The 19,688-nt window shown below is 58.0% G+C and overlaps 1 protein-coding gene across 6 annotated transcripts; it reads right to left on the bottom strand.

The window, feature by feature from the left end:
• Positions 1 to 1,150: 1,150 nt before the first annotated feature.
• FNBP4 (formin binding protein 4) lies at positions 1,151 to 19,362 on the bottom strand. Of its 6 annotated transcripts, none has more exons than XM_075928922.1 (17): positions 19,203 to 19,361; positions 15,909 to 16,001; positions 13,676 to 13,812; positions 12,971 to 13,160; positions 12,463 to 12,610; positions 12,262 to 12,382; positions 10,811 to 11,143; positions 9,588 to 9,798; positions 8,837 to 8,952; positions 8,122 to 8,226; positions 7,379 to 7,512; positions 6,292 to 6,470; positions 5,471 to 5,781; positions 3,953 to 4,097; positions 3,588 to 3,850; positions 2,840 to 2,997; positions 1,151 to 2,177 (listed from the first exon to the last, which is right to left on the bottom strand). In XM_075928922.1, the coding sequence occupies exons 1-17, from the start codon at positions 19,321 to 19,323 to the stop codon at positions 2,087 to 2,089; spliced, it is 2,856 nt and encodes a 951-aa protein (XP_075785037.1). In that variant the 5' UTR covers positions 19,324 to 19,361; the 3' UTR covers positions 1,151 to 2,086. The 6 variants fall into 6 exon arrangements, with proteins under 6 accessions (XP_075785037.1, XP_075785036.1, XP_075785035.1 ...); XM_075928921.1 differs by having other exon boundaries at positions 8,837 to 8,955; XM_075928920.1 differs by having other exon boundaries at positions 3,588 to 4,097; positions 8,837 to 8,955.
• Positions 19,363 to 19,688: the final 326 nt, after the last annotated feature.

Below are 19,688 nucleotides of genomic sequence, written 5' to 3' on the forward strand. Positions count from 1 at the left end.
GGCCTATAAGTGCATGGGAGGATCAGACCTCTCCATGGGCGAGGATGGCAATTTGCTGCCCTGGGAGAAGTCACAGTTAGGGCTGGGACCGTGTAATAGGGCGGGAGAAAAAGGACAGCCAGCAGGGAAGTTGCAGCCAGCAGTGTGACAAGTGAAGAGTGCTGCGGGCAGGTTGCCAAGGCAGTAGAGCAGCAAGCTCTGCAGAAAGCAGCTGCCCCCCAGCTGCAGGGAGCAAAGCAGGGCCATGGTCCGCCCTGTGGGGTACACACAGGAATTGGAGCTGGCCGTTGCTCCCCAGCAAGGGTTCAGCGCTACAGGACCCTTGGATTGGGGTGGAGGGGCATATTGCACATGTGCCAGCCTGACTCCAGCACAAGCAGCTCTGCCTGGCTCTGCCTTAGGTCCCCTGGCAGGCGTCTCCTCTGGTCCTGCCAATAAAGCCTCAGTATGCACAACTGCCAGGGATGGCTGTTGCGGTCAACTAGTTACTTCTCGTCCTACAAATGAAGCAGCTTTGAGCTGTGACTCGTGCCAGCCTGTTTCCCCCATGGCATGGCCCTGCCCCCTTCACACAGATACCACACTCCCCCTGGCAAGAGGAAGGTTTGCTGGGATTCATCATGCCACGTCAATTTAACCTTTAGGATTCACTACATTAGCCTCACTGTGCCTGCCCCCCCCCATCACATGGTAGGGCATGGCATTTCTCCGCACCCCTGACCGGCACTTGAGAACGCTTGCATTCTGTTACTCCGTAAAAAAAAACCCTCAATCTTTCTGCCCTCTCAGAAATTTCCTTCTGGCACAAGACAGACATGGCTTTACGAAGTGGCTGGTAGAACAGGGGGACCAGGGTAGGCCTGTAGGACCAAAGTAATGAATTAAGTTGAAAAAAAAATCCCATGACGGGATGTTTGCCATCATCATCCCACTACACAGAGAAGAAGGTGTCAGAAGTGTCACTGAACCGCTCCAAAAACAGATTCCCCAACATTGCTGAGCCTGCAACAACCACCGCTTTAGTGTGCCACAGACCAAGAGAGATCCCCTTTTGCTGGAGAACTGACGGGGCTGGAGGAGTCTGAGTCCCCCAGAAGATTGCTCCCTCCCATGTCCCTGCAGCCCCGTGCTGACACATAAGAACACAGGCTTTGAAGTATAAAAGGGATTTTATTCATGTCTATGTACACATTTACAAAGCCAAAACTTGGAGAAATACGAATGTCTGGAAACCCGAGCGGCCTTCCCTTCCGTGGGAAGAAAATGATTTTTACCTGATTCTGAGCCAAAGAAAAAGGGGGAGGGAGCTTAAAATGGACAAAATGCCACCTTTGCTGAAACCAGGGGGCTGAGGGGGAGCGAAGGGTGGTGGGCCTAGGGAAACTAGAGAAAGAACAGCAACGTTTTTCCACGAGCGGTTCCGGACATGAGGCCTCTCAACCCATGGGACTTAGCAATGGCCAACAAAAGGTTTCATGGCCCTGGCAAAGTGGACACGTCTAGTCTCTGCCCTTGGACCTGCAGACACAGCCTGGAACCGAGCGAAAGGGGAGCTCTAAGGGATGTCTGGGCCATGGGCTGGCTGACAGGAGAACTGCACACACAGGTTCCGACAGGGCCACAGCAGGGCACAGATGCTGGGCATGGCTATGCCAGGAGGCATCAGAGAACTAGGTCTGAACACCTGGGAAGAGCAGTTTTTTCCTCCTTGAACTGCAAGGGGCAAGAAAAGGGTGCTGGACTCCGCTCTACTGGCCAGGCACAGCACTACCCAGGAGGCAGGCCCATCCCATGCAGTCACTGCCGGAGCCCAACCTCCAATGCACAATTCATGCCCTCCTGCTGTGTCAGGAGGAGCCAAAGGGTGAGCACAGGGCGGGTCAGGGCTGCCCAACCCCTAACAGGCCTGTCACCTCCCCACACCTGCCACTCCCAGAGAGGTCCCGGCTTAGGGGGATTCTGCATCAGCCCATTCAACTGAAACAGGATGCCCCAAACGGTTACAATTTATTGACAACAGTCGTATCGGTAAGAGGCTCTAAACTGTACACGTGTAAAAAAACAAAACAAAACAGTGCCGGTGGCCTCATGTGCTCGAAGTGGTTTTCCTCCGCTTGAGCCGTGCGCGCCAGTCCTCTGGCAGGGCCTCGAAATTGGCGTTCCTCTCCGCCATGCCACTGTGGGGACAAAAAGCACATCAGGCCCTGCAATGATGTGGGGGCTGAGCACAGGCAACCCACCCTCGGAGGCCTGGGCTCCTCTGGGCAGGCCAGTGCAGCCAAGCACACAGCTGGTCTCCGTGACAGGAGTCTCAGCCCAGAAACGGGAACTCTGAAAATGGCCTGACTGGCACTAAAACAGCTGCCAGCGCCATGCGAGTCACGCCCTGCCCCGCCCCGCCTGTTGTGCTGTAAGCCGGTGGGGGCCCGGAGCCTGCATTTGTGGATGCGACAGCGGCTACAGCGCCCTGCAAGGGGAGGCTCCGCACAGGGAGGACGTGTACGCGATGCCAAGTTCCCAGAGCCGCCTCTGACAGAGTGACCAAATTAACTCTCCAGAGAGCCAGAAACTGGCCCTGTGCCTATTGGCTGCTGGGGCTGCCAGAAATCCCGCCCCCCAGTGCATGACAGCACAGCAGTCAGGCTTCAGATCTGATGGGAGGGGTCAGCTACGCTCCTCCCGCCATGCCTCTCACAGGGATGGTCAGAGAGAAGAAGCTTCCTATAAACATCTTCAGAGCAGGCATCGGGGCTACTGGAAGGACTGGGGAAGAGGGGAGGAAGCAGCAGCAGCCACTTGGCTCCTTCCCATCACCCACAGACCCACGCCACCCTCCTACCTCACTAGCTGCTGCTGCTTCCACTCCTCGATGCGCTTCTGAGAGGTGAGCTCCCGGTCCTCATCGCTGGAGCTGGAGTTCTCCTCCTCGTCCAGCTCCCGCTGGATGCTCTGCCACTTCTTCACTAGCGAGGGCATTTTTGCTTTCCCCTTCTTGCCCTGCACAGGCGGAAGGGGACAGGTGGGACCAAGCAGGTGGCCCTCCCCCACAGGGCCAGGGTTGGAGGGAGAGGAAGCAAGCCGGACCCAGCCATGTGAATGGAGGCAGAGTGGGCGGGAAAGACAGCTGACACTTTCAGAAGGGCGTGTTACTCTGCTCCGGTGGCTGGCTGGGAGACAGGGGGAGGGCGGCACTGAGCAGTGAGTCAAGGGGCTGGCACAAGTCCTGCTCCTACTAAGCTAGGGGTGGTACATTATGGTAGTGCCCTCAGCCCCCGTTAATGCTGGAGAAGCACCTAGAATTCAGCGTCTCTAGCTACCACCAGGAAAGCAGGCCTCCCCCCTCAGTCACTTCAGTGATGTCCAGCAGCAACCCCTACTAGCTCAGGAGTGTGGCCAGCAGCATCAGCCCTTCGCTCAGGGCCCCCAGGCACGCCACACATGGGCCAGCCTCCCAATCACAGACAGGAGGGAAGTGACTTGCCCCGACTGCTCTCTCGGCAGCAGGACCCACTGACACCGCTGGGATCTCCCCCACGGCAGCTCCCCCCAAGCTCGGCCCACATGGGCAGCAGTGATTCTGTTCCTACCTTGTCCTTTTTCCCCTTGCGAGGTTTCTCAGGAGGCAGCGGTTTGGTGGCGGGGGGAGGCGGGGGTGGCGGTTGTGGCGGAGGTGGGGGCGGCGGCTGCTGCTCCATGGCCCCCTTGGCAGGCAGGGCTCCCCGTGGAGGGGCTGGATGCGCCATGGTGGCCGCGAGCCGAGAGGGCACGGCACACTCCGAATAGCCCACGATGGCTGGCACGGTCATGCCCAGGTAACTTTGCTGAAGGCTCAGTCCCGTGGGCTGCGGGCCTGCAGACACAGCAGAGAGATGGAGGTCGGTATGTCCCCAGCTGCTCCCTGCAGACGCTAGCAGCCTGGCCTTGCAGAAGCCGCGCCGGGCCTGGTACTCACTGGCAGCCGCGATGGGCTGGCTGTAGAGAACGGGACAGCTGCCGATGGTCGCTGCTCGCTGCACCAGCCCTGTGCTCATCTCGCCGGCTTTCCTCTTCTGCGGTTTAGTGGAGGGGGCAGCAGGCGCGCTGCCTCCGGAGTTACTCTGCAAGCAGGGGGGGCAGTCAGGGGGCTGGACTGAGAGGAGCCGTCTCCCTGGCCCCTCTGCAGAGCCGGCCAAACCTGAGAGGGGCTCTCTGCCAAGGGATGTGCCCACTCAAGCTGGGACTGTGCTGAGTTCTGCTCATGACCAGCTTAGGCCTGGGGGGCCCAGGGCCAGAGGGAGATCACCACCACGCTGGACTGCCACACCGCCTCATTCCAGCCTCCCCCATAACTCCGGCCTGTCTGAGGGACCTCACTGCTCCCCGTGGCCCATACCCTGACACAGGGGGCAGTCAAACAGGCTGCTAGCGCAGAGGGCCGGCGGTGTGCTGGGGGGAGGGCTGCACCTCAAGCAGGCCTGCAGTCTTACTCGCCTTTGGTCTGCAGTTTCACTTGCCCTGGCAGACAAATAGACTCTCTGGGGAAACATTTGCACTCCTGCCAAGGAACCCTTTCACGTGGCAGAAAACCCTGCACGGAGTCAAGGTATTTGGGCTGTTCTAGAGCAGCAGCACCCCACCAGCCCCAGGCAGCTCACTACTGGGCACTTTGCCCCTCACCCATTGTAACTAGGGATGTAAGTGACTAGTCGCCTCCCCCGCCCTCCTTGTTGCCTCTATCAGAGAGAGGCAGCAAGGTGGGGGGAGGGAAGCAGGAGCCGGTGGGAGCTGGCTTAAAAGCTGTTTCCCCCCAGCACCATCTCTGTAGGGGACAGGGGGTAGCAGGGACCAGGTACGAGACGGGAATCAGCTAATTCCCGTCTCGTGCCCAGTCCCAGGCACTGCACCTCTGCCTTTTAAAGGTACTAAGAGCTGGCAGGCTCTTAATAGATTTAAAAGGCGGGTGTGCAGCGGGGGGGACCTGGCGTGAGCCAGGAATCAGCTGTCCAGTTCTTAGTACACTTAAAAGAAAGAGCCGCAGTGGGGCTAGCTCCGGGGGCTGGGAGCTAACTGTGCTGCGCTTCGACCAATCAATGGAAATTCCATCCACTAGCTGATTGAACTAAAATTGAATCTCCCTAACTGTAACACTGCTGATCCCCGGCCCCCATCCTAGTTCACAGCACAGAGCAGTGTGCGCCCGGCCACCTCTCTGCAGGTTAAAGCTGGACGTTGCTCCTGCCCCCCCCCAGGGCTGAGCAACACTCTAAGACCTTTCAACCACCTCTTGGGAGGGACCTTGCCCAAGGCCTTTGGAGAGGGCACATCATTCACCTGAGTCTCTCCCAGAAGCGGGAGGGGGAAAGGAGCTGGCCCTTGCCGCAGGAGGACACAGAGCAGGACCACTGGGAAACATGCCCGGCCGAGACTGTCAGTCTCTGTCACACACAAAATTCTGGACCTGCCCCAAGCTGCAGCTGCTCCCCGCCCTCACCTGGCTGCTGGTGATGGCTGGGCGAAGAGGTTTCAGGGGAGCATCTTCCTCAGTTCCTGGGGCTGGCGGTTCCTCGCTTTCCTCATCCTCCATCTCTACCTCCTGGATCTCTCCGTCCTCCCCAGGAGGGGGCGGCGGCGGTGGAGGGGGCGGTGGTGACTCTGGAGGAGGCGGCGGAGGTGGGGGCACCTCCAAGGGCAGAGGGGGCTGGAGCACAGGGACAGAGGACTGGAGCAGCGTCCAGAACGGGGTGAGCGGCACGAGAGACGAAGCGGAAGCCTGGCCAGAGAAGGTGTCTTTGCTGAGAGGACCTGCGAAGACACATTGACATGAGCCCGGCAACCCACCCTGGAAACAGCCCTTGCTGCAACTCACCCATTCCTCCGTTTGGCCATGTGGCTCCTGTCCCCCAAGGGGCAGCTTGCTTCTTGGGAACAGGGATACACAGTGTCTCTGCCAAGGATGGGCCTGCTGCCCCGGCATGGCACCTCCCTTCTGGGTTAGCTACATCCCAGCTTAGTGAAATCTGGCAGGTTGAGCTGCCAGGGGATTTTTGCCCCTCTCTGCCTCAGAGGAGTTTGTTCTGGTGCTGTCAGGGCCCCTCAGCAGCTGACAGACGGCACAAGTGCATCAAGGGACTGGCCCACGATCACACAGCAAATCCATGGCTGAGCAGGGAACTGAAGCTGTCTCTATGCACCCAGCCACCCTTGGTACCAGCAGCTCTCAGCATCTGCCAGCCATGCTCACTCTCCCTCCATTCCGTCCATGCTGCTTTCCCCTCCCATCTCTCCGCCCCAGGCCCTTCCTCCCCCCAGTACCTGTGGTGTTCTCCATTGTAGAGTCACCACTGGGCTCAGCTTTCTCTTTCGGAGCCGATTTGGGAGCAGCCTCGGTTTTACTGTCCGGGGCCGGCCCGTCCTCTTCCTCCTCGCCATCTGGAAATTCCCACTGGGACTCTCCTGTCTGCTCGTTAACATAGAAATAGCGCCTATGGTCCCTAGATCACAAGAAAGAACAGGCGGCTTTACATTCCCTCCCCTGCATTGACACGCAGACATGGGCCTTTCCCGCGACAGCGCTGTGCTCTCACCGGGAAGCCCCTCTTCTAGCAGGGCTGCCATTCACAAAGGCAACAAACAGCTCTGAGGCGGGAGGTCGGAGCTGGCTCGCTCAAAGCTGTTTGCATTGCTGGCTCTGTGAATCCAGCCCCGAGCCCTCCCTCCAAGAGAGAAGGGCTGGGAAAGCAGGCTAATGTTCAGCAGGGGGCGAGCTCTCTCTAGGAACAGGACTTTTAGGAACTGCCTCCGGAGTACAAACAGGGAGCAGCCCAATTTAAGCAAGGCGGCTGCTCCCCCCATGGGCTGTCGAGGTCCCATGCATGATACTCTTGGTGTCAAACATACAGTGAACACTAGAGAGAGTGAGAGGCTCTGGGAGCTGAAAAACAAAAGAGCAAACATTTCAAACGAAGAACAAATAATCCAGAAAAGCCAAATAGAAAAAGAAATGTTTGGGTCTGACCTGCCGGGAGGAGACAGTAATCCTGTGCTTGGTTCCCATCCGCAGCCAGGGGGCTCTCCTGAGGATCGGTGTTGTTAGCTGGAGTAGAGATCCAGAGGTCCTGCAAAGTGCACAGAGCTCTCGCATGCGCGACCCCCCGAGCCCGCCCTCCTCAGCGCCGTTACACTTGGGAGAGTAAACACCAGCTCTGTCCAATCAGCGACCCAAAGCCATTCCAAGCACTCCCAAACTCTGAGTGCCGGAGGTTCTCTGCCTGCCCAGCACCGCTAACGGCTGCTGCTTTCAGTCTCCGCACAGATGGCGCCGCGTCGTCAGGTGGTGATGGTCACAAACCATGTCTGAGAGGTCAAAGGTGAAAGGTGAAAAGGGGAGAAGAGTGCGTACCTGTCCCAGTGGCAGGACCAGCCTTTAGGAGTGGCGTTTATTTCATACTGTTTTAGCTGTTCAGCTGCGTCTTGCAGTTTGCGTTTGAGGTAGTTTCCATTGAGAGCTCCTTCGCGCCAATCCGCAATACGGGTCTAGGGCCAGCAAACAAAGCAGCTGTCACGCTTCGGCATTAAGGAGAGGGCACGGCACTTGGCCAGGGGATCCCTTTCAACACTGGCAAGAGCTGGGCCACCCTTGGGGGCAACAGAGGGGGATGCCCTGTTGGCAAGGGGGCAGGTGGCATAGCTCAGCCAGCCCTGTGGACGGGGCTGGGCAAGGGTGCAGACCTGTCCTGTGCGGGCAGACCCGCTGACAGCAGTTCTGGGCTGCAGGGCAGAGCAATCAATGGGCCCCCAGGCCCACACAAGCTGCACGTGGTCCGCCTGAGCTTCGGGCAGTGCTGTGCCTGTGCTGCTGGTGCCCAGCGAGCTGCTGGCTGCACTGTTACGTGTGCTCTTCTGGTGCCAAACAGGCTCCTACATGCCCACCCAGGAGGGCTGCCCTACCCCCCCTCGGCAGGCCAGCATCTGGTGGGCTGAGAGAAGGACACGAACAATGTAAGGGGACAGGAGTTAGCTGCCTAGAGTGAGATTAATGGGCCCAGCTGACTGGCTTCTGCAGAGCCCCAGCACCCAGGGAAGAGAAGGGTGTTTGATTCCGCAGGGACACAGGTCAACAAGAGGGCTGAAGGCTTCAGGTACCTCAGTCTGCAACAGCAGCATGTGGAAGTTGGACATGGATTGTCTGTTGATGCCCAGGAACTCCAGTTTGCTAGTCAGGGTATTTGCCAGCTCTCCGATCTGAAACTGTTGACAGAGGGTGTGCAAGGGGGTGAGGAATGGCCTGCAGACTGCCCCGGGGCAGGACTGCCAGGCCTCGGACAGCCCCAGGGTAGCTAAGAGCAGGCAGGGGAGGCAGAGAGAAAGCCCAGGGGCTGTACAGAGTACCCAGAATCTGGCTCCCTGGCCCGTGTTCCGCAAGCAAAGCCATTTCATGCTGCCCAGCTGGAACAAGCCAGCCCTGCCCTGAGCTAAGAGGCCTCTTCCCCCTCTGACTTGGAGGGGTTACACTGGAGTGGCAGGCAACTCCCACCCCTGCCCTCCACACACACCGTACAGCCACCGTCTTGTCCGTGCCCCCAGCACACGCTGTACTGCTGCTCAGCACAGCCACGAGCAGCACGCCCAGAACCCAAACCCAGCTGGTGGCTTTCCTCAACCCTCCCACTTTGCACCTTCCCCTGGGGCCCAGGCCAGAGGGCCAACCCGACAGAGTGCCCCAAGGGCATGCACCAACCCCCACATGGCCCATGCTCAAGGATGAGGCTGGGAGGGGTCTCCCTGCCCCACCCCGCAATGCAGCTGAGACCCAAACACTTGCCCATTCCATGTTCTTCTCTCCCCTGCCTCCACCCACCTTCAGGTCCTGCTCCTCCTCCTCTGCTTTGGGTGCCCCCTGAGGTTTCACTTTGTCCTGGACTTCCTCTGGCTCCTGCTCTTTGTCCGACGTCTCCTCAGTGGCTTCTGCACTCACTGCTGAGGGGGACAAAACACGTGAGCCCTCCGACTGGCCCCAAGCACCCTCTGCCAGGAAGGGAGCTGTTCAGTGGCAATGCTGCTCACACCTGCCAGGCTCTGGGGCACATGCCATCCCCCCGTGGCCAGAGCTGTCGAGACACCCAGATCTACTACCTATGCAGCGACGCCACCCTCCGCCCCACAAGCGGCTCCCTGCTATTGCTGGGGCTGTCCCAGGAGCAGAGCCCTGCGCAGATACAAAATTTGTATCCACAGCCGATCTGAAGACCGAGAACTATCCCGTGGACATCTGTCTCCATGGATAAAAAGCAGTTACGCGCAGACTTGCAGAGCGGCACCCAAAAGGCTCTGGGGCGCCACATGCTGTGATGCTCCTCCCAGTGGAGGGCATGCACAGAGACCCCAAGAAAACATGCGTAACCTAGCCACCTCTGCTGGGCTTAGAGACAGGAAGGAGCTCAGGCTGGCAGTGAGACCCTCCCAGATAAACCCCCAAGTGTTTGACCCCGCAAGGTGAAGGAACAGCCCACACAGAACTCTGCAATTTGGTGTGAGGCTACAGCTCTCCCTGGAGTCACTGGCGGGACAGGGAGCAAGGGCCTTGGCCCAGGAGGCACCTCTCCAATTACCTGCTTCCTTGATTTCAGGAGTCTCTCGGCCAGCCTTGCTAGAGCTGCGGCTGGTGGACTCTGGGCTGGCAGCCCCGACAAAAAGCTTCCACTTCCCTTGCTTGGAGGGCGGCTTGGGCACTGGGTCGTGTGATGCTGACTGGCTCCCATCGGAGAGCGGGCTGGAACCCGAGACGCTGCCATCGCCCTCCTCCAAGGCTCGCAGCTCCGCCTGCCACAAGACCAGAAGGTGAGTGCTGCCGGGGGGAGAACTTGTAGGGGAAGAAGGCAAAGCCCTGCCCCAGGGAGGGGACAGCAGGACCCAGTGTGGCCAGGCCAAGCCCATGCAGTGTTGCGATCCCCATGCCAGAGGGCCAAGCCCAGAGTGGAGAGCTGGGGCCAACCATGCAGGACAGGAGACACCCCTGGGGGCTGGGTGCGGAGGCACATGTATGTAATGGTAGGTCCCAAAAAAAACAGACCAAGTGCGGTTGGTGGATTGCCTTGCTGAAGTCTAGAAACCACTGGCCTGAATCGTCATGGGCCCCTCTGGCCTGGAAATCTAGGGATCTGCCAGCAGATGGCACAGCAGCCTAGCACACGTGTGCCCATAGCGAAGGGGGTGGGTGGCAGTAATGGGATCCCTGAGAAGACCCCCTGGGTTGAGGTTGGGGGCATAGTCCCTTTTTCCAGAAAGGGCCCCCCTTCGGCACTTTCCTTCCCGTCAATTCTCTCCGACTGGGAAATGAAACAGTGCTCGTTCGGGAAAACCCCTCAGTCACAGCCAGATTTCTCTATGCAGCGCCTCAGCCAACGCTGCTCCTTGCTACTCCAGCCCCGGTCTGTGCTTTAACTGAGACCAGCCTATCTATGAAAATCTCCAAGCCCCTACACCCGGTGGCTATGCCGACCTTCCGGCCTGTGTAAACACAGCAAGGTTCGCAGAAGAATGCTTCCGAGCACCAGGCTAGCACCGCTCGAGTCTTTACAGTGAAGGGAAACCCCTTCCCTCGCTGTATACAGCGGCCGCACTGCAGTCGTAGGGCTTGCAGTGTAGCGATAGCTGTGGGGCCATTCTGCCGGAGGGAGCAGCACTCTGCGTGGTGCCTCTCTCCCCCATTGTTGCTGAGGGGCAGCCCATTTACTCAGTCCCCAGCACAGCCCGCACGGGGCTGGGTGGCGATGTGACCAGTTTCCCTCTAGGGCTGTTAATGGCGGAGGACCTGGCCACGCCTGCTGCCTACCTTCTTCCTCTCCAACACGAGCTCCAGCTCCAGCGTGTCCTGCTCCTCCTCACTGCTCTCCCCTGACTGCACCACGCTGCACAGACCCTCCTGGGAAGGGTCTTCCAGAGCATCCTTGCAAGGGTCCGGATCCTCAGCGGCCACTGCCACTTCCTCTGCAGCTGCCTTCTCTTCCAGCACTGGCTCGACCTCCTCCTTACAGATCACCTTCCTCCTCCAGCGCTCCTCTTCCTCCTTCACCACCTCGGGCACCAGGGGAGCCAGCAGGGACGCTGCCACCCCCTTCTTCTCCTCCTCACTGCTCGAGAGGGCCTGGACGCCTTCGTTCACCTCCTGCGGGACAGACAGGAGTCAGCCACCCAAAGGCCTCTCAGACAGCGGCACGGGGGGAACAAGAAGCATTCCCCTTGGAGAGATCCCTGCAACAGGGCCTCTTTCCCAGCCAGCGATTTGAAGCAATCAAGGACGTGCCACATGAAACCAGTCCAATGCTCCAGCCTGCACCAGGGCTTAGGAGGAAGGTGCAAGAACCCTGCAGTGGACAATTCCGGAGTAATGGGGAAGTATCTCCCTAGCGTCACTGGGGAGGGGTTCAGTCTTTAACCTGCTAGATCTGACCTAGCAAACACCCAGACTTATGACCAAAGACTTCAGCTCTGCTGGCATCTAGGGCGTGTTGCAGGCCTGCTAGACCCAAACAAATAGGCCTTGGTGCACAGCAACGTTTCCTCTAATTTCTTACATTCATGTGTTGAATAAATTTTGTGCGCGCACTGAGGCCTATATAGGTGTGCACCACCAGTAAGAACACATGCTGCCGGCTATGGGCACTTTGCTAATCAACGGTCTGGCATTTGAATCTCTTCCGGGTGGCTGCCTAAGCACTCAGCTTACAGGGATCACTGGTGTACACAGACTTCCTCTTAACCCCTTTACCTGAACACGGCCTGGGGGCTACTGGGAGTCTCGGACGCTCCTCCTCTCCCTCACCTCTCCAACGTCCTCTCTAAGCTGGACAGCTGCAGCCTTTGCAGTCCCTTCCTATGGATGTTTTCCCAGCCTCAGATCACTCATCACCTGCCTCTGACCTCTTGTCTTCCTCCCGGGGCAGGGGCCCCAGAGCTGAACACAGTCCTTCTGGGGAAAGCATCCTGTCTGATCCAGTGGGGCACTAGAAGCTGGCTAGCAGTTTTTATCCCATTACCATGCTCAAACTCTGTGGCTAGCTGAGGTCCCACCAGGCTGTCTAGAAGCACAGAACATTAGAACTGGAAGGGACCTTGAGAGGTCATCAAGTCCAGGCCCCAGCCCTCACGGTAGGACCAAGCGACGTCTAGCTCCTTCCTGGCCCATCTGTTCCCCGGGAGCCCAGGGAGGAGACTAGACTGCAGCATGATAGAGCGTCTTTTGAGCTGGCCTGCAGGAATAGGGAAGGGGCAAGTTCCACTGACCTTCTTCACCTCTCGCTTGGGTAGGAGAGTCCCGCGGCTAATGCTGGCAACAGCGACCCCTTTCTCCTGAGGGTACAGATCTGCCGCCACCAGGAAACTCCCTTCCCCGCCTGCCGCAGAGCTAGGGAGAAAAAGGAGAGGTTGTGACAGGCCGCACCATCACCCTCTCTCCGCTCCAGAGGAGACTGGGCAGGGCCTTACCTGGGCTGATAACGCTGCAGCCCCTGGACCTGGGTGGCGAGATACTGCGGCAGCTCCCAGGTCACCTCATTGGTCCGCGTGTTCCAGTAATAGTAGCAGCCGGTGTTCTCATCCCAGACCTCTTGCCAGTCTCCCATCTCCACGCCCACTGAGAGAAGAAAACCAAAGGCCTTGAGTGAGCAGGATGCCCTAAACCCGCACCCTGGCCCACTGCACATGCCTCAAGAGACAGAGACCCCACCACCTGTCCCTGCACTCATCCCCCCGCGCCAGCCACTCACCAACAGCCCTTGGAAGACACAAACCTGTGTGTGTCGGCCACTAAGTGTCTCATTCTTGGGGCTACAGCACAACATTCATCTTCTGACATCGCAGCTACAGAGAACGCGGCTGTTTCCAGTCAATGAAAGGGACTGGCGTGCTGCCGGGGATGGAGGCCCCCCCAGCGCCCTGGCTGGAATGGCTGCCCGCACGCCCTGGGGCAGACGAACCCGGCAACAGAGCTCACCTCCTGCCAACGAGCACTGGGTGTCATACTGCCACTCCGCCGACTGGGCGGAGCCCGTGCCGTTCGCCGTAGCCGAGGGATGGCTGGAGGCAGAATCCTTGGGCTCTGGGCGTGGCGGAGTTGGCGGGGGCGCGGCAGAGGCAGCAGTGGATCCAGTAGGCTGGGGCGGAGCGGTAATGGCATCAATCTCCTTCAAAGACATAAAAGGGTTACAGTTGAATTGAAGACCCAGATTTGGGCACTCAGACAGTTTGGGCAAAAAAGCCCATCCCTTATGTGCAGACAGCAGCCGCTACCCCAGGGACAGCCCCGGAAACCTGCCCCTGCCTACCAGCTTCATCCTCTACACCCGCGTTTCTTAAACTGTGTTCTGTGGCACACCGATGTGCTGCGAGGCAGTCAGCGGTGTGCCACGGAGGACAACAGAATTCAATATGGCCACCCTTAAAGGGGAAGGTGACCTTCCCCCGACCCTTCCCTGCCACCCCTCCCCACCCCCAAAAAATATTGTTTGGTGTTCCTCAGTCTTAAAAAGTTTAAGAAACACTACTCCCCACCCTCTGCCTTCAGCCCCAGGGAAAGCATCTTTGGCCACCTTCCTCTATAAACACACTAAGGCCGGTCACAAGGTGGTGAGATTTCCCCGTTTGACCCCGGGGCCTGCCAGCCCCCTCAGGACTGACGCGGGATGGGATTGTTACTCACCGCCAGGAAGTTTGCCAGCGTACTGTCAATATCTGTCGAATTGTTGCCGTTGGCATCTGTGGACGGCACCGATTTCTCAGGTGCCTCTCCCTCCTCATCGTCACTGTCTGCGTACGCACCGAGCAAACATAAGCCACCTAGGCAGAGGAGAGGTACCCGTGAGGAGCTCCCTGAGTTTTGGGCAATTGAACCACACAGACCCCGCTGTCCATCTCTTGCACCGTGCACACACAGAGAGGCCACCACCCCAAAGTATACAGGAAGTGTCAGCAAGCCATTGGCACAGCAGGAATGATTGTTATACATATTGTGGCACAGGCTTGCAGCACTGGGCACCCGACAGACCCACCAAAGGCCTGATCCCTGCCTCAGGAAGCTCGCAATCTCATTTTAAACAAGATGCAACTTTGCAACCAGGAAGGCTAGAAGCTTGCAGTGCTGGATGTGCACTGAACGAGTCAGGTAGGTCCCATACATCCCACCCAGGCTCTGTGCTGGAGATTGCATGCTCACGGGGTACTTCCTCCTACACGTACCAGTGGCTGTCGAACGTGGCAGCGCAGGAAGAGCAAAAGCTTACTGAGGTAACTGTTGTGAGCAGCATTAGAAATCAGGAAAGCCAGTGGCCTACCCCAGAGTTGTAGGCATTTCAACTGTTTAACTACAGATTAAATCCAAACAAGTAACAAACCAGATTTAACAGCCCAGAGGCTGCTGGAGCTCAGTAAGCTGAATCAGGCCACAAGCCTGGGACTGGTGTAAATAAAAAAGCTGCCTGCCAGCAACCTTCCCACTCCCAGCGTTCCCTCCAGGTGCCTTCAGAGTGCACAGCTCTGGATTCCAGACTGGGATTGATAGTTCAGTGGGTACACACACATTCCAGAAGCCAGCTCCTCAGTGCACCGTAAAGGTGAGCACAGAGAAGTGGGAAAACAACAGTATCACCCCCTTGCTTTGTTTCATAAAGGTCACTAATAAGGGGCCTGAAGAGTTTCATGTTACAAATTCTGGCCCCTTGGAAAAAACCGTTAGACGGAGCAGTCTATGGAGAACTAGTGGGCTTGATGCTTGAACCTAACTGAGGCCTGGTCTGCAGTAGGCTGGTGTATCGGTATAGCTCTGGGGTGTGAAAAATCCAGAGCCTCGAGAGACGCAGCAATGCTGATCTCACTCGAGGTGTACAGAGAGTTAGGTCAACGGAAGATTCTTCCCTCAGCCGAGCTAGCGCCTCTTGGGCAGGTGAATTACCTACACTCTCCCCTTCCTGTTGGGCAGGTGAATTACCTACACTCTCCCCTTCCTGTTGGTTGTGTTAACTGCAGCGCCATTTTAAACACAGACACACCTTGTCTGAGGCAGGAAGGGATTTTTATTCAAGCAGGAGAAGACGCTGAGTAACCAAGACAAAGTTAAAAAAACCCTTAAACAACAATCGTCCCATACCACCTTAGAGACTAACAACAACATATAAATAGTATCACGAGCTTTCACTCTTCAGATAACAAATATGACAAAAAAAAAGAAGTAGGCTGCGCCCACAGAAGCTCACAATACTATTTATATATTTTGTTGGTCTCTATGGCGCTACAGAAGTATTGTGATTTTTTAATTTTTTTTAGTTACAGGCTAACACGGCTACCCCTCTGTGACCTCAAGACAAAGCCAAAAAATTGGAACAAATAGCAAAAGACTCAACACCTCTACATCGACGATTAGGGATGAGAAAGAAAGAAAGCCACTGAGGCTAAGTCTACACAGGCACTCTGCAGCACCATAACTTTCTGGCTCAGGGATGTGAACAACCCCCCCAGCCCTTCACCCAAGTACAGCAAGTTCCAGTGCTGCAAAGCGCCAATGTGAGAGCGCTCTCCCAGAGCTTGTGCCATGGCCACATTTCAGTTTAAAGCAATGCTGCGGCTGTACTTTCAACTTTTAAGTGTAGACAAAGCCTCAGTCATCCGTGAAATCCTTCAGTGCATACAGGAAAACAAAACCTGACAACCCTGAGCCTTCCTAGGCAAAGGACAAGCAGGAGGCACTTGCTCTGAAAGATCCATTCAAGCCTCCTTCCTGCACAAACAGACCAGGGCACAAACGCCATCTCTGACTTTGGCAGCTGCCTCCCTAGAGCGCCTGGCGCCAAACATCAGACACAGACTTGGCTGCTTGCCATTAGTAATTGCAGGCTCTGCTAAAACTCAGGGAGAGCAAAGGAAGGACATGCCCCACCTACCTGTTGGCTTGACAGCTGCTGGTCCAGCAGGGGCAGTCATTTGGGGCGGGTTGGGAGCTGTTCTGGGAACTTCCCCAACCACCTCAGGTTCATCTGGATGAAGGAAGGAAAAGCGACCGTCATTTCAGTGGCTGCATCAAACGAAGAGCCTCTGCCGCCAAAGGAACCCGTGAAGGAGAAACTCCCCATGCCTGTTTCTGGGTAAACACTGGATGGGGTACTTCGCTGCAAAGGTAACACGCCTCCCATTCCACACAGCAGCAGCTCAATACACTCCTCTGGGGCGATCACTGCATCTTGCCCTGCAAAAGCACCAGTAGGTTCTGGTCCCTGCTCTGGGGCACAACCCAGACAGCATAGCCCCAGCCCGCCACTGGCTACCACAAAACCTCCCACATGGCTCACCTGACCATACTGAGCAGCGGGGAGGGAGGCAGCGACTAATTGAAATAATTGGGGGCTACGCAAGGCAGCAATGGGGCCGTGTGCACAACCGAGCTGCTCAGACTCCCTGCCAAGTTCCCTCTTTCATAAATAAGATCAGCTCTCCCCAAGACCCGCGTAAGGCCAGCCACCACAGGCTGGCAGATTGCTTGTAGGCAGCATGTCTTAAGGAGGAAAAGAGCAAGACACTGACCCAAAACAGAAAAAGGGACAGCTCCCGCCCCTACTGCTGTGGCAAAGGTGGAGCCAAGCAGCTGCAGGCAGTTCTGGGGGCAGATAGCCCAGCAGTCTCTCCCTCCCGTGCCCTCTCTCCCAGCAGCTCTGGTACTCCCTCTGCTAATCTCTCCAAGGAAATTCTCTGGAGATCATACTGCTTAGTCACCTACTGGACAGGAAGTCCCCAAGCTTAATTGAGAGGCAGGGCCTCTGAGCACTACACAACATTTATGTGGACATTCTCAGAATGCTATGCTGCTAATTCCCAGCTCGTGCTCAAAACAGCCAGGAAGCCCAGACCCCAAGCTCTGCCTTCCATCCCTTATGTCACTGCACCACACGCATGAAGGCCGGTGGCACAGCATCTGTTTTATTAACTGCACGCTGAGATCTTTATTTTCCTCTCATAGCTTCTTTTAGAAACTGAAACCGGCAGGGTAGCCCCCTTGCACAGCCGGGCAAAAATCTTCGCTTCCCTTGCGTCAGATACTAACTGGCATTCCAGTGAGGCACCAACTGGGCACAGACGGGATTGGGGGTTGCCAATGGTGAAATAATCACATCATTAGTGCAAAGAGAGCAGTGAGCTCAGTCAAGGAAGCCACAGGGTCTGTGGAAAGGGAGGCTGTGTGGTTCAAGAGAAGACATTAGCTTCCACCTCAGAATGGCAGACTGTTCTGGGAGTGTTGGATGGGCTAGGTATTGCTTTGCCAGGGGTGGGCACGGTCAGGCCCAGCTGCTCACGTGCATCTAGTTTTCCATGACCTGCTATGTCCGCTGAGTGTGAACTGAGTCAAGCTATTATCCAAGACTGAGAGCTCTGCTGCAAAGCAGAACATGCTGCAATTAAATCTGTGCAGAGCCACATCCAAGGTCAGACGCAAGTAATGCACCAAAGCACAAAAAGGGAATAAATCCCAGGGTGCAATATCAGCACTACCTCCCACAGCATCTACCTCCACCATCTCCTGACCCTTTGCTCCCAAACTACAACTGCCGATCCAGTCACTCGCATCAGGAGCAACAGAAGAGGCTAAACATCCAACTCGGGAGAGAGACAGCTCTCCACAACAGCTTCCACTCCTATTTTGGAAAGGTTGAAACGGCCCATACTATTCAGACAGCCATGGGGCAAGCAATAAACCAAAGCATCAGAGAACTATGAGCGTATAAGGAAAAGCCTTTGCAGACCTGCAATCCAATAAAGAACCCCTTGAATAAACATGATGCACCAGCATATTACCAGAGATAACCTGACCTATTAGATTGCACGACAGCACCCAGCTATTCAGGCTGCTTCGTACCCACCATCTTGCTATTGAGGGCGCACATCGAAACCAGCCCAGCAACCCCGTACCCACACTAGTAGAGAAAGCTACAATACACATATAAAAACCTGACAATCAGCCGCATACCAATCACCCTGCCAGTGAAGACTACAATACACCCACAGAAACCCACCCAACATCTGGACATGCACAGGGCTACAATACACAGGCAAAAACCAGCAAAGTGTACCTGCTTTCATAACCGGCCAGCAAGGACTACAACACTGACACAGAAACTGGCCCAGAGGCCACAAGCCACTTTCTTTTCACCAGATCAGCAGCACCTGTGCAGAAACCCACTCCACAGCCCTACACCTGTCCCTGCCCACCACGGCCACACCGCACACGTAGGAAATCATGGCTGACCTGGTGCTGGGGCACACACAGAAACTCACTCAGCGACCCCGCCTCTCGGGCCAGCCAAACGAAGAGGCGGGACAGGAAACCCCCGCTCCCCAGGGCATTGCACCTGCAGGCCTCCACCCCCCCCCAACTTCCTGATACTCCTAGCCCCACCCCCCATCCCTGCCTCTTCCCCCCATCTCTCTCCCCCAAAGCCTCCTGGTACCCCTAGCCCCGCCCCCATCCTTGCCTGTTCCCCCCCAGCCTACCCCCCCTCTTCCCAAGGCTCCTGGTACCCCTAGCCCCGCCCCCATCCCTACCTCTTCCCTCCCAGCCTACCCTCCATCTCCCTCCCCCCCCCCAGGCTCCTGGTACCCCTAGCCCCGCCCCCATCCCTACCTCTTCCCCCCCAGCCTACCCCCCCATCCCAAGGCTCCTGGTACCCCTAAGCCCCGCCCCCATCCCTGCCTCTTCCCCCCCAGCTTACCCCCATCTCCCTCCCCCCCCAGGCTCCTGGTACCCCTAGCCCCCCCCCCCAGCCTACCCCCCCATCCCAAGGCTCCTGGTACCCCTAGCCCCGCCCCCATCCCTGCCTCTTCCCCCCCAGCTTACCCCCATCTCCCTCCCCCCCCAGGCTCCTGGTACCCCTAGCCCCGCCCCCATCCCTGCCTCTTCCCCCCCAGCTTACCCCCATCTCCCTCCCCCCCCCCAGCTTCCTGGTACCCCTAGCCCCGCCCCCATCGCTTTCCCTTCCCCCCCCAGCCTACCCCCCCATCCCAAGGCTCCTGGTACCCCTAGCCCCGCCCCCATCCCTGCCTCTTCCCCCCCAGCCTAGCCCCGCCCCCATCCCTCCCCCTATCCTCACCAAGCCCTGCCCGGCCCCTCCCCCGCGCCAGGCCGGGCCGGGCCGCAGGGCCCAGGCTGCGCTGGTGGCGGCGCCGCCCCAGGCCCGCGCGCTCCTTACCCGCCTCCGAGCCCGAGCTGGCGTCGGGCGGGGCCGGCCCGTCGCGCGCGGCGCGGGGGCCGGGCGGGGAGAGCTGCAGGATGGGCCGGCGGCCTGGCGCCGCGCGACCCTTCTTCCCCATGGCGCGCGGCGCGGCCTGGCGGGAGGGCGGGGCGGGGAAGTGACGCGGCGGGGCACGCGACGGCGCGAGGGGCAGGCCGTGTGACGACACAGCGGGGGCGGGGCGGGGCGGGGCTTGGCCAGAGCCGCCTCTGGCTTTGCGCGTGCGCGGTCTGCTCAGCCCGCGCCCAGCGCGTGTGCGTGTCCTGCCCAGCCCGAGCTCGCGGGGGTGTGTGTGTGTCCGTCCGTCCGTCCCCTGGTGTGTGTGTGTGTGTGTCCGTCCGTCCGTCCGTCCCCTGGTGTGTGTGTGTGTGTGTCCGTCCGTCCGTCCGTCCCCTGGTGTGTGTGTGTGTCCGTCCGTCCGTCCGTCCCCTGGTGTGTGTGTGT

Source organism: Pelodiscus sinensis, chromosome 4 (assembly GCF_049634645.1).
Source record: "Pelodiscus sinensis isolate JC-2024 chromosome 4, ASM4963464v1, whole genome shotgun sequence".
Taxonomy (NCBI): Eukaryota; Metazoa; Chordata; order Testudines; family Trionychidae; genus Pelodiscus; species Pelodiscus sinensis.